Source organism: Lissotriton helveticus, chromosome 6 (assembly GCF_964261635.1).
Source record: "Lissotriton helveticus chromosome 6, aLisHel1.1, whole genome shotgun sequence".
In the NCBI taxonomy this organism is placed as follows: domain Eukaryota; kingdom Metazoa; phylum Chordata; class Amphibia; order Caudata; family Salamandridae; genus Lissotriton; species Lissotriton helveticus.
In genome coordinates, this window is record NC_136067.1 from 1,717,121,884 (window position 1) to 1,717,137,743 (window position 15,860).

A 15,860-nucleotide genomic window follows, 5' to 3' on the forward strand; every position below is an offset into this window, starting at 1 on the left:
TCCCTGTTAAGAAGTCCCAGTAACAAAAGGACTTCACCCCCAGCTTCCCTAAACTCTACTGAGAGAGTTCTGTCCTTCCTAGAGTGCTTGGGCCATTTGTGGTGCCTCTGGAAATTGTACCTGTGTTGGGAAGTTGGAAATCAAGTTTCTAGAGGCTTTCTGCAAAGTTTCACGTGCGAGGAAATTCCCGCCACCGCGAAGGCCGAGATCGTCGCAGCACCTGTTGCCGCTGCCATAGTCGTCGCATCCTTTGCTTGCGGAACGCACCAGTCCGGTGCGGGAAGATTACCATTGCTGCGAGTATCGTCGCAGAGCATGTCATCGCTGGGTGAGATAGTCGCACCGCTTGCTTGCAGACCGCATCACATCGCTGTGAGAGTCGCCGCAGAGTCATTGCATCGAGGGGCCATGAGAGGAGAAGATTGACGCTGAGCCGTGCATCGTCGCCGCACCGTAGATCGTCGCCGTCCCGGAGATTGTCGCATCGTACCTTTGCGAGACGCTTCCTACAAACCTGCGCACCGGAATCGCATACCTCCCGATACAGACCGAAGTCACCACAACACGCCTGCTACGTCCAGCGGTGTTGTTGCATCGCCTCCCCAGGGTCTCAGGAGTGCCGCATCGCATGTTTTCCAATGCTGCAGCTTTTACTTGGAACTTTTGTCGCATCTAAAGGTACAGTTGGCTGAAAACGTGATGCAACTGTGGATTATTTTAACGTAACTTTAATGTAACCTTAAGAACACTTGTGAAACCATATTCTTGAACTGTGTATGTTGGATTTTTGTTGTTTTGGTCTTGTTCCGTTTAGATTAAATACCTTTATTTTTCTAAACTGTTGTGGAGTCAGTTTGTGGTGTTTTCACTGTGTTACTGTGAGTGACTGTACAAATACTTTACACATTGCCTTTGATAAGCCTGACTGCTCGTGCCAAGCTTCCAAGGGGGTGAGCAGCGGTTATCTAAAGAGTGTATCCTCCTTACCCTGACTAGAAGCCAGGGTCCCTATTTAGACAGTGGTACCTACCTCTGCCAACTAGAGACCCCCTGATCTAACATTCACACAATGTTAGGCACCTCTCCAGCTACTCCCACTTTCACGCTTTGAAACTTTATAGCTTAGTTGTGGGCTGGATTTTCCCTTCAAAACTTTTCGTACTTGAAAAGCTTCAGCCTTTTCCAGGCATGAGGTACACTAGTAATTTATCTACATTTAAGAAATGTTTCAGGAGTAGTTAGTCTGCCAGAATTACTACCATAATATCAAAGACCTCTGGCGTTCCTTTCCGGTAATTGTGGTACCCCAGGATGAGTTCAGGACAATGAGGATGCTTTCAACCTAATGGTCTGTGAATGGGAACGTGAAGATACCCTTCACACTTGGCTCTGCCTCACCTTGGTCACCGCAGTTTGAAAAGCACTCGCAACTCAACATGGTTGCCCCTACTGTAGGATGACCAAGGCCAAAAGCTAAGGAAACATTCCAAGTTCTTTTTATAATCTAATAATTTCCGATTAGCTTTAAGGCTAGTGCGGAATTGTAGTACTACTTCTGTTGATCTACGGGTTGTATGAGTTTTCTTTGGACTTTTTACTAAGATGGGAAAATCGGTGGGAATCACATCCTTATTGCAGACTTCGGTCACTATATAATGTCTTCTCTTTTATTACCATGATAAGTATAAGTCTCTAAAGAATAACAAACTCTTACCTCATTGAAAAATATATCTGCCATGGTATGAATAGTTTGATGCAAGGATTGACCTTGCAAACTGTGCTTAATGTTCATGAATGCATCAGCCTTGCTGTAAGCCATGCTACCTTGGTGAAATTAAGAATGTGCCCAGATGTCACTGTCGAGAAGAGGGAGTTAAAATACGGAAGAATCAACTACATTCAGCAATTCCCAAATTAGAATACACAGAAATACTGGGGCTTATTTTCCTTGTGCCGCTGCTGTGTCAGTTTTATAATGGGAAAAAGTGACATACTGGGGAAGCAAGGGCTTTGTAAATAAGCCCCATGGGTTTTTAAAGGAGTGTCTTAATCCACTCGGAAATGATTGGTTGTGGTAGAAACGAGTAGCTCGAAATCCACATCGTACACGTAAGCAAAATGTTCCCCAAAAGGCGAGTGGATTCATTATTTATGCTATGAATCCAATATTCAAACTGAATGTCTTGTGAGCAATTCTAGAACGTTTTGTAAACACAGGCTACAAAATGAAACATGGGGAGATTGCGGGGATAATTTTCAAGAGGCCTGCACTTCTGAGCATCACTTTTTTTGATGCTCCGGTTGCGTAGGCTTCTCAATCATATCTACGAGGTGACGCAAAGCCACCCTGCATGGCTTTGCATATCCCCATGGATATGGAGTAAGGCAAGGCAGCACAAAGCACTACGGGGCATATTAGCAGGGATTTTGCAATATTTATCGCAAAACTCGCTTAGCGTGTTTTTTTTTATCGCTGCCTATCGCTGGATATGTTAGCGGAGAAAACATGCTATTAGCAACGTTTTTCTCCATTGTGCTAAAATATCCAGCCATAGCGGCGAAATGCGTGAATATCGCTGGAAATCCAGCGTTATTCACGCAATAACGCCAAAGGGAGCTTAACCTGACAATCCACATCTCCCATTGAATACACAGGTAAGTCATCCTATTAGCAGGCGTTAGATTCTAGCGATATCACGCTTAGCGTGACATTTTTTATCGCTAAGCCTGCATTGCTAATAGGCAATAGCTGTGTTAGCAACTGCTTTCAGTCGGTAACAGTTTGGGTACGCCCACTTTGCATGTCATTAGCGATAAATATCGCTGACATGCAAAGCAGGACCCAAACCGGTCGCTATCGCCTAAAAGCTGTCACTAACTGCTGTTAGCGACAACTTGCTGATAGGGCGATAAAAATATCGCCATTTTAGCAAGAAAAACTCCTGCTTAAGCTGCGATATTGCCCTTGGTAATATGCCCCTATGTTTCCTTACTCTGCGTTAAGGTGGCATTCCATAGGCATTGTAGTGGGTGTTCCAATGCAACACCCATAGATTTTGATGCTGCTCCAGATTTACGAAAATACGTAACACTGGGGCAGTGCCAAAACCTTACCCCTCGCCAGAGCAGGCATAACAAGGAGAAATGTTGACATTTCTTCTGGTTTATTCAACTTTCTATGTGTGCTGTATTCTGCCTCACACATAGAATGAGAAAAACATCTCTCTGGATTGTTTTTGTGCAGGATGGTACCCTGCACATAAACAATACTGCCAACAATGGAGACACCCTTGCACCATGGTGCAAGGCTGCCTGCGTTGGTGCTAGGTGCCAAACTGTGCATCAGCGCTGTCTGAAAGGACAGGAATGCATCATATCTCGTAAATGCTGTGCATTCCTGCCCTTTCGAATTGGCGTAGGGCAGCTGTGCAAAATGACTTGCGGCGCTCTCCTGCGCCAATTTTTTGTAAATGAGGCCCTGAGTATGTAACACCCACACCACCACCACCATTAAAATCCCATAACAGGGAGAACCACATGATGTGTGATTCCTGAAAAGAGAATGAAAATTCTTGACAACTGAAGGAAGGAGGAGAAAGATGGATTAATGTTCTCAAGAGACTTGACTTCGGCAAACTGGAACAACACAACCATATGGATTATACTGCAAGGCCATGGCTCATGTACTCCTGAAGGCCCCTGCCATGTTGCCCGCTAACTAAAGAAATGCCAGGTTTCTACTCTATTAGCTTGATATTTCAAGGCTCAGCCTTGCCTACAAAGGTATGAATAGAACACAAACGTGTAATGTATAGAGCCAACGCTATGGTGTCAAGCTGAGAGTCATCACAGCACAATCATTACATACAGTTGATATAAGAAGGAAGGGCCCTTGATTAGATATAGGAGCAGCATTCAGAGTGATATGCCTGAACTGAAGGCAAATCAATAATAGATGGTTGGGGTCATATATAAGTGACTTTGTGGGCAGGGACGGAGCTAACCGTGTGTTTAAGCTTCACGGCGGGTGCTTCTTTCCTGGGTGCGGACTCATCCTCATAAACTAAGGAATGTAATGAGGAAGGCATATTGGGGTATATTATCAAGGGGTTTTATCTCCGCTTTTTTGGCTTTAAAAGCCAAGAAAGCGGAGATAAAATTATCTCCCTATTACCAAGCTGTCGCTCACACCAGTTAGCGACAGCTAATAGGAGATAGCGACCATCATGGGCCCCACTTTGCATGTCAGTGATATTTATCACTAATGATATGCAAAGTGGGCGTGCCAAGATGTTAGCGACTGGAAACAGTCGCTAACATCGCTATCTCCTATTACCAACGTTTGGAGATATTTGCGCTAAGGGCGAATATCTCCAAAAGCTAACATCTGCCCTGAGCAGTTCTTAGCCATGTTATCCAATGGGAGGTGGATAACATGGCTAAGAGCATTTGCTCGATAATGCATGAATATCGCTGACTTTTCAGCGATATTCATGCATTGCGGGCGTTTTTTATCGCATTTGCGATAAACCTTGCTAATAGCAAGGTTTATCTGCGATAAAAATCGCCGATGTGCGGCGATAAGTTTTGTCTCTAAACAAGTTAGAGACAAAAATTATCGCTAGTTGTTGATAATATACCCCATTATGTGCTAAGGAACATGTAGAACAATCGGAGAGCCGTCTCTCTTTCTATCTATAAGACTGCAGCAGTGCTAATAATTTGTATTTTAAGAATAAATGTGTAGGTTATATTTTGTTGCAATTGATCTGTAATGTTCACTTATGGTGGAATCCCTTTCTGTGGGAGCTCCACTCCCAATTCCTCATGTGACAATCATTAAATATGTACCATAGGCACTGTGATATAGGATGTTTTATAGACTTGGCACTGTAAATCAACATTCCTCACAACAGATACTTTTGTAAATCGTGAATTTAAATAGCATCATTTATTTCAAGTTCGAGAAAAAAAGTAAGTACTACTCACACTCTGAGTGATTAAAGAATTTTGCCTATTCGATTTGATTATTGATGATTACAAAAACAATGTAGAAAAAAAGAGCAACACACAGGACAGTGTTAAATAAAACAATATAAGCATAGATGTCAGAATTACCCTTTCCTCTTGCGGCTTGCGTGTATGAAGGCCTGTAGCTTTGTGTAAAGAGGGTTATCGGAGTCCCAACGATTGCAGAGTTTAGCCTGGCAAAAACACATACAGCATTTAGACGACATAATATATCCTGATGCACTGCACAGCAACTTATTTATGATAAATGGTTCAAAACACATGCAAGATATTTTCTTCCCAAAGCAGCACGGGGTAACATTTTTGTAGAATGTTGTATTTAAGATGCTTGGATCACCTAATGGTTTTCCAAGCTATGTATCCATTCAGATCAAAGCACAGTTGTGTTTCCTCAGTAACTGACAGATTATTTTGTGGAAACACCATTTAAGGCTTATTTTGCTGGAGCTGATATTTTACACGACTGTTTGTCATACAGAAAGTTTAAGCCAGGGCACTTGTGTGGATTTTAAGAGCAAAACATAATTGCAAGGGAGCTACAACATTTAACAGGTTGTTCAAAAATAAAAGCAGGCAGAAGACTAGTGACTCAGCTTTGGGGAGCACAAGGTTAAATATTGGCAGATGTGCTTGTGGAATTAGGAATCAGTGTTAACAATGCTATGCACCAAGGACCCCGCTGTCAGAGCCTAAGATGTTGACCCGATATCCACCTTGGTATGAATGAGGAATGGTTCATTCCCTAGGGTATTTACGGGATGTATCATAACGGCTGCCTCAGAAATGTGGGATTACCTGGGGTTTGGCAATTCTACATCTGATTATCTCCCTAAGTATCATGTTTGCAAAGTTTTTCACTAAGAGATGAAGGGCCAAATGTAAGAATACAGGGGCATATTACCATCAACCAGCGATAATTATCGCTATGTTGGCTTAGCGGCAATATTTTTATCGCTAATTGCTATTATCAAGGTTTATCTCCTAAGCGATAAAAATCGGCCGAAATGCATGAATATCGCTGAAAAGTCAGCGATATTCATGCATTACCGAGCTAATGCTCTTAGCCATGTTATCCACCTACCATTGGATAACATGGCTAAGAACTGCTCAGGGGCAGGTGTTAGCTTTTGGAGATATTCGCGCTTAGCGCGAATATCTCCAAAAGTTGGTAATAGGAGATAGTGATGTTAGCGACTGTTTCCAGAAGCTAACATCTTGGCACGCCCACTTTGCATGTCATTAGTGATAAATTTCACTGACATGCAAAGCGGGCCCAAAATGGTCGCTATCTCCAACTAGCTGTCGCTAACTGGTGTTAGCGACAGTTAGGTGATAGGGAGATAATTTTATCTCCGCTTTCTTGGCTTTTAAAGCCAAAAAAGCAGAGATAAACCCCCTTGATAATATGCCCCACATTTTCCCATTGAAACAGAATGGGAAGAACCCTTTCATACATAAACCAATTGGTGAAACAGCCCATATCTATGGAATTACCAAAGATCTCTTAGCCCTAATGAGATTGGCAACCTCTGTTACTGCCCCATAGGCATTCCCTGAACACAGGTAATGAGATATAGATTCCAATGCCCTAATCGATGATGCAAGGAGCAAGACCACTGACTCATTGTCAGTGAAATTGCTCTCCCACCCTCGCAGCTCCACCATTAAGTGAGGTGCCCCTGCCCCTGCACTCTTGAGTGTTGGTGATCGAGGCCCTCCTCCACCCGCAGGTTTCCCTGCGCCTCATCCCTGGTGGTCCAGTGGACCTCTGTCTCCTTTCTTTCTTTCTGCTCCTTCACTCGTTTTTCTCCCCTTTCTATCTTTCACCTTTCTGCACCTCTGTTCTTTTGCGCCTTATTTCTGCCCATTTCCCTTTCTCTCCCTCTGCTCCTTCACTCGTTTTCTTCCCCTTTCTATCTTTCACCTTTCTGCAACTCTGCTCTTTTGTGCCTTATTTTTGCCCATTTTCCCTTTCTCTCCCTCTGCTCCTTCTCTCGTTTTCACTCGTTTTTTTACCCTTTCTATCTTTCACCTTTCTGCTCTTTTCTGCATCTCTGCTCTTTTGTGCCTTATTTCTGCCTATTTTCCCTTTTTTCTTTATCCCTTCTTTCCTCCCTTTACCTTTCCCCGCCGCTGCTGCCCCCGCGGCCCCTCCCCCCCCAGCACGACCGGCCCATTCCAGCTCCCCTCCGCGCTCCCGCCTCCCAGCTGTCCAGCCCTCCCCGACCCCTACTTAATGGCGGCCACTGCGGGGACAGGCGAGCAAGACCACTGACTCATTGTCAGTGAAATTGCTCTCCCACCCTCGCAGCTCCACCATTAAGTGAGGTGCCCCTGCCCCTGCACTCTTGAGTGTTGGTGATCGAGGCCCTCCTCCACCCGCAGGTTTCCCTGCGCCTCATCCCTGGTGGTCCAGTGGACCTCTGTCTCCTTTCTTTCTTTCTGCTCCTTCACTCGTTTTTCTCCCCTTTCTATCTTTCACCTTTCTGCACCTCTGTTCTTTTGCGCCTTATTTCTGCCCATTTCCCTTTCTCTCCCTCTGCTCCTTCACTCGTTTTCACTCGTTTTTTCCCCCTTTCTATCTTTCACCTTTCTGCACCTCTGCTCTTTTGTGCCTTATTTTTGCCCATTTTCCCTTTCTCTCCCTCTGCTCCTTCTCTCGTTTTCACTCGTTTTTTTACTCTTGCTATCTTTCACCTTTCTGCTCTTTTCTGCATCTCTGCTCTTTTGTGCCTTATTTCTGCCTATTTTCCCTTTTTTCTTTATCCCTTGTTTCCTCCCTTTGCCTTTCCCCGCCGCTGCTGCCCCCGCGGCCCCTCCCCCCCAGCACGACTGGCCCAATCCAGCTCCCCTCCCTGCTCCCGCCTCCCAGCTGTCCAGCCCTCCCCGACCCCTACTTAATGGCGGCCACTAGGCAAGCACGTCTGCGCCCGTCTGCGACCCGTCCGCGACCAGCACCAGGAACCCTGGACCTCCGCCCCGCCAACGCTACGACCCAGCAGCACTCCACGCACTCAACCCAGGCTGCAACAACAACTGCAAGCTAGCATCACCAGCCGACACCCATGGGCCCTTCAGCTGTCACCGCTGCCGGCACACCTGCAGCACCGCCAAGAACACGGATCCAGCACAACCCGCCCACAAGAACACAACCGAACTGAAGACCCTGCAATGCATCCTCCTCAACGTCCGATCCCTCCACAAACACGCCACAGAAATCTGGGACCTCCTCGACAGCACAACCCCAGACGTAGCATTCTTCACCGAAACCTGGACCAACACCACCTCGGGACCGGACATCGCCATCGCCATCCCCCAAGGATACAAGATCTTCAGGAAGGACCGCCCCATCCACCCAGGAGGAGGAATCGCCATCGTCCACAAATCCAGCCTCCGCCTGAGCACACTCCCTGACGAGTCCACAGAACTGATGGAACACCTTCACTTCAAGATACTGGCCAGCCCCACCGCCGCCCTCCGAGGAACCCTCATCTACCGACCCCCTGGACCCCGCGGACCCTTCGCCAACTCCATCACGGACATTATCTCCCCGCAGGCCATCGCATCCACCAACTACACCCTGCTGGGAGACCTCAACTTCCACCTCGACAATCAACTGGACCCCAACACCACATCGCTCCTGGACAACCTCCACAACATTGGACTCCGCCAGATCGTGACCGAGCCCACGCACTCAGCAGGACACACCCTCGACCCCCTCTTCACTACAGGAAACTCCATCACCTTCAGCCACACCACCGAACTCCCATGGACCGACCATCGTTGCGTCCACTTCACCTTCAGAACACCCACCATCCACAGACACCAGCACCTGCTTCCACAAAGAAACTGGACCAAAATCACCGATGACCAGCTCACCTCCTCACTCAACAACTCCACCCCAACCATCGCGGAAAACGACGACCCCAACACCGCAGCCCGAACCCTGCATAGATGGATCTCGGACAGCACCAACACCATAGCCCCCCTCAAGAAAAACAACAATACCCGTGCCAAGAAAGCCAGATGGTTTACCACCGAACTTCGAGAGTCCAGGCGCACATGCCGCCGCCTCGAAAAGGCCTGGAGAAACACCAAATCCACAGAAGCCCACAACAACTTCAGAGCCGCCACCAACGCCCACCATCAACTCATCAGAGAAACAAGGAAAAAAGCAATTGAAGACAGAATCTCCACCCACCCACGCACACAACAGCAAGGAACTCTTCAGCATCATCAAGGAGTTCGCCCAACCCACCAGCGAGTCTACCGACATCCCTCCCTCACAAGACCTCTGCGACAAACTCAGCATCTTTTTCCACCACAAAATCAAGAGCATCTACGACAACTTCGACGAAGACAACCAACACACTGAACCCTCACCAACCACCCCCGACACCCGGAAACCAGCGATTGATGACTGGACAGCCCTCACCACCGAAGACACACTGAAGACAATGAAGTCAATCCCCTCAGGGGCCCCCACGGACCCCTGCCCCCACCACATCTTCAACAGAGCCGCCAACACCATCGCACCCATGCTCCGCCAAACCATCAACCGCTCCCTGGCGACCGCCTCATTCCCCGACGACTGGAAACACGCCGAGGTCAACCCCCTCCTAAAGAAACCCTCAGCGGACCCCACCAACCTCAAAAACTACAGACCCATCTACCTGCTCCTGTTCCCAGCGAACGTCATCGAGAAAGCCATCAACAGCCAACTCGCCACATTCATTGAAGAACACAACATCCTCGACTCCTCCCAATCTGGCTTCAGAAAAAACCACAGTACGGAAACCGCCCTCCTCGCCGCAACAGACGACATCCGCACCTTACTGGACAAAGGAGAAACAGTAGCCCTCATCCTCCTCGACCTATCAGCGGCGTTCGACACAGTCTCCCACCGCACCCTAATACGCAGACTCTACGATGCAGGAATCCAGGACAAGGCCCTCGACTGGATCTGCTCCTTCCTCTCCAGCAGGACGCAGCGGGTCAGACTGCCCCCTTTCCTCTCGGACCCCACACCTATCACCTGCGGAGTCCCCCAGGGCTCCTCCCTCAGCCCGACGCTCTTCAACGTCTACATGGCTCCACTTGCCCCCATCGTCAGAACCTACGGACTCAACATCGTGTCATACGCAGACGACACCCAGCTCATCCTCTCCCTATCCAACGAGCCCAACACCGCCAGACGCAACTTTCGAGAAGGCATGGAAGCCGTCGCCAAATGGATGAAAAACAGCTGCCTACAACTAAACACCAACAAAACAGAAGTACTCATCATGGGCCCAAACCCCGACGCCTGGAGTGACACCTGGTGGCCCACTGCCCTCGGACACCCGCCAACCCCCACAGACCACGCACGCAACCTGGGAATCATCCTGGACTCCGAGCTCAAAATGGACCGCCAGATCAACTCTGTCTCATCTTCCTGCTTCCACACCCTCCGCCTCCTTCGTAAGACCTTCAAATGGATCCCCCTCGAACACCGAAAGACAGTCACTCACGCCCTGGTCACCAGCAGACTCGACTACGGCAACACACTCTACGCCGGAATAAACAAAAACCTCATCCGCAAGCTACAGAACATCCAGAACGCCGCCGCAAGACTGGTCCTCAACCTGCCAAAACACTGCCACATCTCCCAGCACCTGCGCACACTCCACTGGCTCCCCGTCGAGGCGAGAATCACCTTTAAGATGCTCACCCACGCACACAAGGCCCTCCACGGCACCGGACCAGCATACCTGAACAGCCGACTCAAATTCCACGCACCCCAAAGGACCCTACGATCAGCCCAGCTTTCCTACGCTGTGGACCCCCGCACCAGAAAGACCAGATCGGGAGGCCGCTCCTTCTCCTTCCTCGCGGCCAAAGCATGGAACGCCCTTCCGTTCCACCTCAGACAGACAACATCGCTCAACATCTTCGCAAGAAACCTCAAAACCTGGCTCTTCGACAGACCCCCTCCTTGATGGAATGGAACCTGCACCCCCCCAACCCCCCCACCCCTAGCGCCTTGAGACCCTTACGGGTGAGTAGTCGCGCTTTAACAAACTCCTGATTGATTGATGGTACGGGCAAAGGAGAAATCTGTTAAATAGTTATGATTAAGATGTCAGAGTGTTACTAATTCTCTGCAATTTTCTCGTGAAGAGGCCTTTTGGTCCCCCCCTACCGAGTATCTTTCTGCCTCTGCACTGCACAACAAGGATTATTTCTTCGTCTACCAACCACCATGAGTACTTTTTTGCTTTCTCTATATGATTTTTATACTCTATTGTAAATTCCTACTTTATATGCACCCATTGTATTGATTGTACTTTAATAACCTTACTTATTTTTATTTGACAGGTTGTTGTTTCTTTTTCTCCTTCTTTCATTTCTTTTTCTTTCTTTCTTTCTTTTTTTCTTTCTTTCTTTCTTTCTTTTCCTTTCCTTTCTTTCTTTTTCTCCCCCCTTTTTCATATCTTTCTTTCCCTTTCTCTCATTCAAAATACCGTAAAATGCTATTTGTTTTAAGGTGCAACTTCTCATTACGCTTTAATTTTTGGGTTTTGTTTCCTTGACCAGGGTTGTTCTCATTAATTTTTATCCCTCTGTGATCTTTATTTTGCTTGTTCGTTTTCTCTTTTTCTACTATAATGGTTGCAGTATTGTTGTACCTTTGTCATAACTGTCTCAAGAAAGCTTCTTAAACACAAACAATGTAGATTGTGCTTTATTAGAAGGCTGTCCATCGCAGAATAGATTAGACACAGGGACTATTAAAAGTGTAATTCCAGAACACAATGTTGGTCAACTAAAGAGACCTTAATTTTAGCACTGAGTTATGTCCCCTCACAATAAGGTCATTGGTAGAGATTCACAGCTGGAAATGATATAGAACAAATCCAGGCTTTTCCTTGATCAGGATTTCAAGCACTTTTACCATGCAGCAAGGGAAGTTCCCTCCAGCCCACCATTTTTCGTCAGTATGGCTTTAGAATGTCTCATGTAAATTCACCTAATGATTCGTCAAATTGTATGTCTGTCTCTGTCATCCTGTCTGTTCCAGAGTGTTTCTAACCATTCTTCCTATAAATCTACTCTTGGGCTGGCGTGTTGTCCTAGACTTGTACTTCAATGGCCTCTTAAAAAGAGGTGCCCCGCCCACTCTGGTGATGATAATGTCTGAAGATGCATTCAGACAACATTTTGCAAACACTAATTCACATAAACGGATCCTGAGGTGGAAATCTTTCTTATCATCATGATCCTAAATGAACCTCAGGAAAAATGTTCGAAAAATCCCAATTTTATGGTTTCATTAATAGCTCTGTGTTCAACATGTGAAGTGATTCCCTGAAGTTATAATACAAAGCTGACGTTTGATATTCAGAATATTATGTTTAGCGTGATAGGTAAGCCCGATGTGTGTGAAACTACATCTGGTGGTGTGGGTCAGAGTTATGAGGCCAGCAGACCCTGCGTCTGTCGTAGGCTGGTGGGGAGAGCGCCAGTCATAATAGACAGCATTTCTCAATACTTTCTCCCTTATTTATTTATGTGCGGTTATATTTGGGTGCTGTGTTGAACATTTTCATGGCATTTATCCAGCCATTTCCTGGCACGGAAGGTGTTCCATGGGTCAGAGTCACTCTCCTTTAATTGTTGCTTTTGATGTTTTGTATCAGTGGCATAGAGGATATGAAGTGTCTTTTGTGGGTCACCAGCCCAGAGAGTTTAAACGAGTGCTCATTAATGTCACAGCCCACTCTGAATGGCATTTATGAAAACTGTGTTTAATCCATTGTTTACATTTTTAATTTTCATGCAGCTCTGCAGAAAGACTTTGGGGCATATTACCAATGTTTCATGCAACGCATGGCAGAAAGCAAAGTTGCTGTTCTGTTTGAAACAGAGAGAGCCGAAAAGCACCAGATCTACTATGATTGGTGCACTTCTACTCCCTCCTAGTGCTGGGCATGGTGTGCTGTTTAGCGCCAATGCAGGCACTCTGGTTCCATGCTGCAAGGGTGTCTGCATTATGGACAGGGTTGTTTTTGTGCAGGAAGGAGAATAAAAGATTTTTCACCTCATAATGTCATTCTCTAGCAGGTGCATCGCGTTGGTGCAATCCCAGGCTTACAAACCTTTGTAAATCTGGAATTCATGGGTAGATGCATGGGAATGATTCGCCTTTTCAAGTTGAGATCTATAAAGTAGGCCGGATTTCCACAATTGTTACAGCGGATAACGTTTTCTAAATAATTTCTTTATTTTGAGTTTTTTTATTATTATTTTTTTTATATTAGAGAAAGAATTTCGTCGGGGAGTATTTGCATATTTGATGGTCACTATCCATATGCACTGGAATTTCAACATGCGCTGGCTGCAGGACTCAGTCCTATTATAAAGTGTTCTACAATATTCAGTAACTATTTCAACAACTTCGTGGGATTTACATGACATTTATTGTATTTTCCTTAGGACACGGATAGGCATTCTTTTAGTTTTGTAGCGTTTACAGATAGCATTAGTTAGAAAATATACTTTGATATATAGCTATCGGTTTTTCTAGAATTGAGAAATCAAATTTACTCTCTTTGTGATAAAATTCGAAATCATTTCTCAGTTTCTAATTTTTTTTATTTAAATGTACTTTTTGTCAATTTTCCATTTGCTCTTTTGCTGGTGCTAGTTGTATCCAAATTTAACGTGTACACCTGTTTTCCAATATGTCTTAGTATGTGCATATCAAATTATACTCTAGTAGACTGATTGTGTTGCACCAAATTATACTAGTCTGATAGTTTACACTGTATTTTGTGCAGTTCCTTTGCCCTTTTCCATTTGATGGACTAGGGTGGAAAGCTTTTCATGTAAAGCATCTGTTGTAGTAAATATTAGGGTGCAATAATTAAAAAATATACAACGTATTTAGCATTGACCACAGAAGAGTAGATTTTACACTGTATCCTGCGCTCTGTGACTCATGTATTTTTGGCTAAGTATTTTTAAATAATAATAGGCTAGGTGGAAATCCCAATCTCCAAATTCCAGTGACTGACCTTTCCTTAGTGTTTATGGTTCTGTTCTAGTTCAGTGTCCCTTCCACCCATGTCAGACTGTTATAAAAACATTAGGGGTACTGCTTTTGCCGACCGGATATGAGCCTTGCTGGTCGCTGCTATATCGAGGACATTGCGGAGGACAACCTGTAATACACTCACAACTCGCCGCACCCGCTTCGCGGGTGCCGCTTCGCGGGTGCCGCTTCGTCATTGGACCCTGAGGGAGTGTATTCCATCTGGGCATTTGCTGCTGTGTATGTTGTGGGGGCGAGAAGGGCATCAAGAAGATCGCGCTGAATGCTAGCAGGGACTCAATGTACCAGGAGTCCCTGCTTGACCTGTAAAACCTGGTCCCGCGTTCGCCTGCTAGCCCCGCCCACAGGACACCGCACGTATTTATTCTCCTTGTTGAACTCACTCTACGGGTACTGCTTTTGCCGACCGGATATAAGCCTTGCTGGTCGCTGCTATATCGAGGACATTGCGGAGGACAACCTGTAATGCACTCACAACTCGCCGCAGCCACTTCGCAGGTGCCGCTTCGTCATAGGACCCTGAGGGAGTGTATTCCATCTGGGCATTTGCTGCTGTGTTTGCTGTGGGGGCGAGAAGGGCATCAAGAAGATCGCACTGAACGCTAGCAGGGACTCGATGTACCAGGAGTCCCTGCTTGACCTGTAACACCTGGTCCCGCGTTCGCCTGCTAGCCCCGTCCCCAGGACACCGCATGTGACATATAACTGACCCAGGCGTCCGCTGCGCTGGAGGATCCTGGGAGAAGCCCGGGACAAGGGCGGGCCGTCTGTGGCCGTCCGGGGCTGAGAGAGGCCGGGCTGGGCCACCCCCCTAACTTTCCGCCCACTGTACCATTTACTGTAAGGTATTATAGCCCGTAACAACATTGCATTGACTTCCCCGTGGTACTCGATTGTTCTTGAGGGAATTTTCTTCAACTGCAGTTGTTAACATCCCACATGCCAATGTCTACTCGGTCAAGGAAGGGTAGGAGGGGGGGAGGTTGTGTTAGTGGCACGCTCAATCAGTTTATTACTAGAGCATACTCGGTTCTTGAGAAGGAAATTGCTATTACCGAGCGTCGTCTTTCTCTAGAGCCACTGAAACGCAAGCGCTTTTCCTTGGGGCCGTTGGCGTTGGCTGCTTCTCCTGCCAACACAGATGAGCGCCCATATGGCGCTACCATCGGAAATATGCTGACCAGTCCATGTAGTGTTGAAGCTAATGTGGAGAGGCCTATCGCGTCAGATTCACCAAACCAGTTGGATCTTCCAACTGTACCAGAGACGGCAGTTGTTTCCAATAGGGAACACGAGGGTTGGAGCAGTATTATGCAACTTCAGGGAATTCCAGCACATTCAAAGGTGGCGAGTACGAGAATCACATCCACCAAAAGAAAAAGAGTCGGTAGCGGGCTGAGGGGGGATGCCCTAAAATCGCAAAGAAGCTGAAATTAAAAACACATAGCGTACATGGAAAAGCATTGGGCTTAGGGAGATCAGAAAAACCTTTACAGACCCTAGCAAGCAGTGAGCTAACACCTGCAAATCCTCCTGAGTTGCCAACCACTTGCCCGAAGCAACTTCCCCCCCTAAGCCCTGCAAATGATACTCTTCTTATTACTCATATCGAGCATATTGTTAAGTCACCTATACTTCCGGTTCTCAAGAGGGTAAAAGTACTGTCAGAAAGGCTGGATAGATTTGAACAAGGTACACTCGATAACTTTCTACCCTAGAGGCCCTAATCAAATTA

The 15,860-nt window shown here is 46.6% G+C and overlaps 1 protein-coding gene across 1 annotated transcript in view; it reads right to left on the reverse strand.

The window, feature by feature from the left end:
• The window catches only part of BFSP1 (beaded filament structural protein 1), a 245,556-nt gene that overhangs the window by 33,302 nt on the left and 196,394 nt on the right, over positions 1–15,860 (reverse strand). Inside the window, exon 7 of the mRNA XM_078647091.1 lies at positions 5,119–5,204. Within this exon, the coding sequence (XP_078503217.1) occupies positions 5,119–5,204 (86 nt within the window). The remainder of the gene's footprint in view (positions 1–5,118; positions 5,205–15,860) is intronic.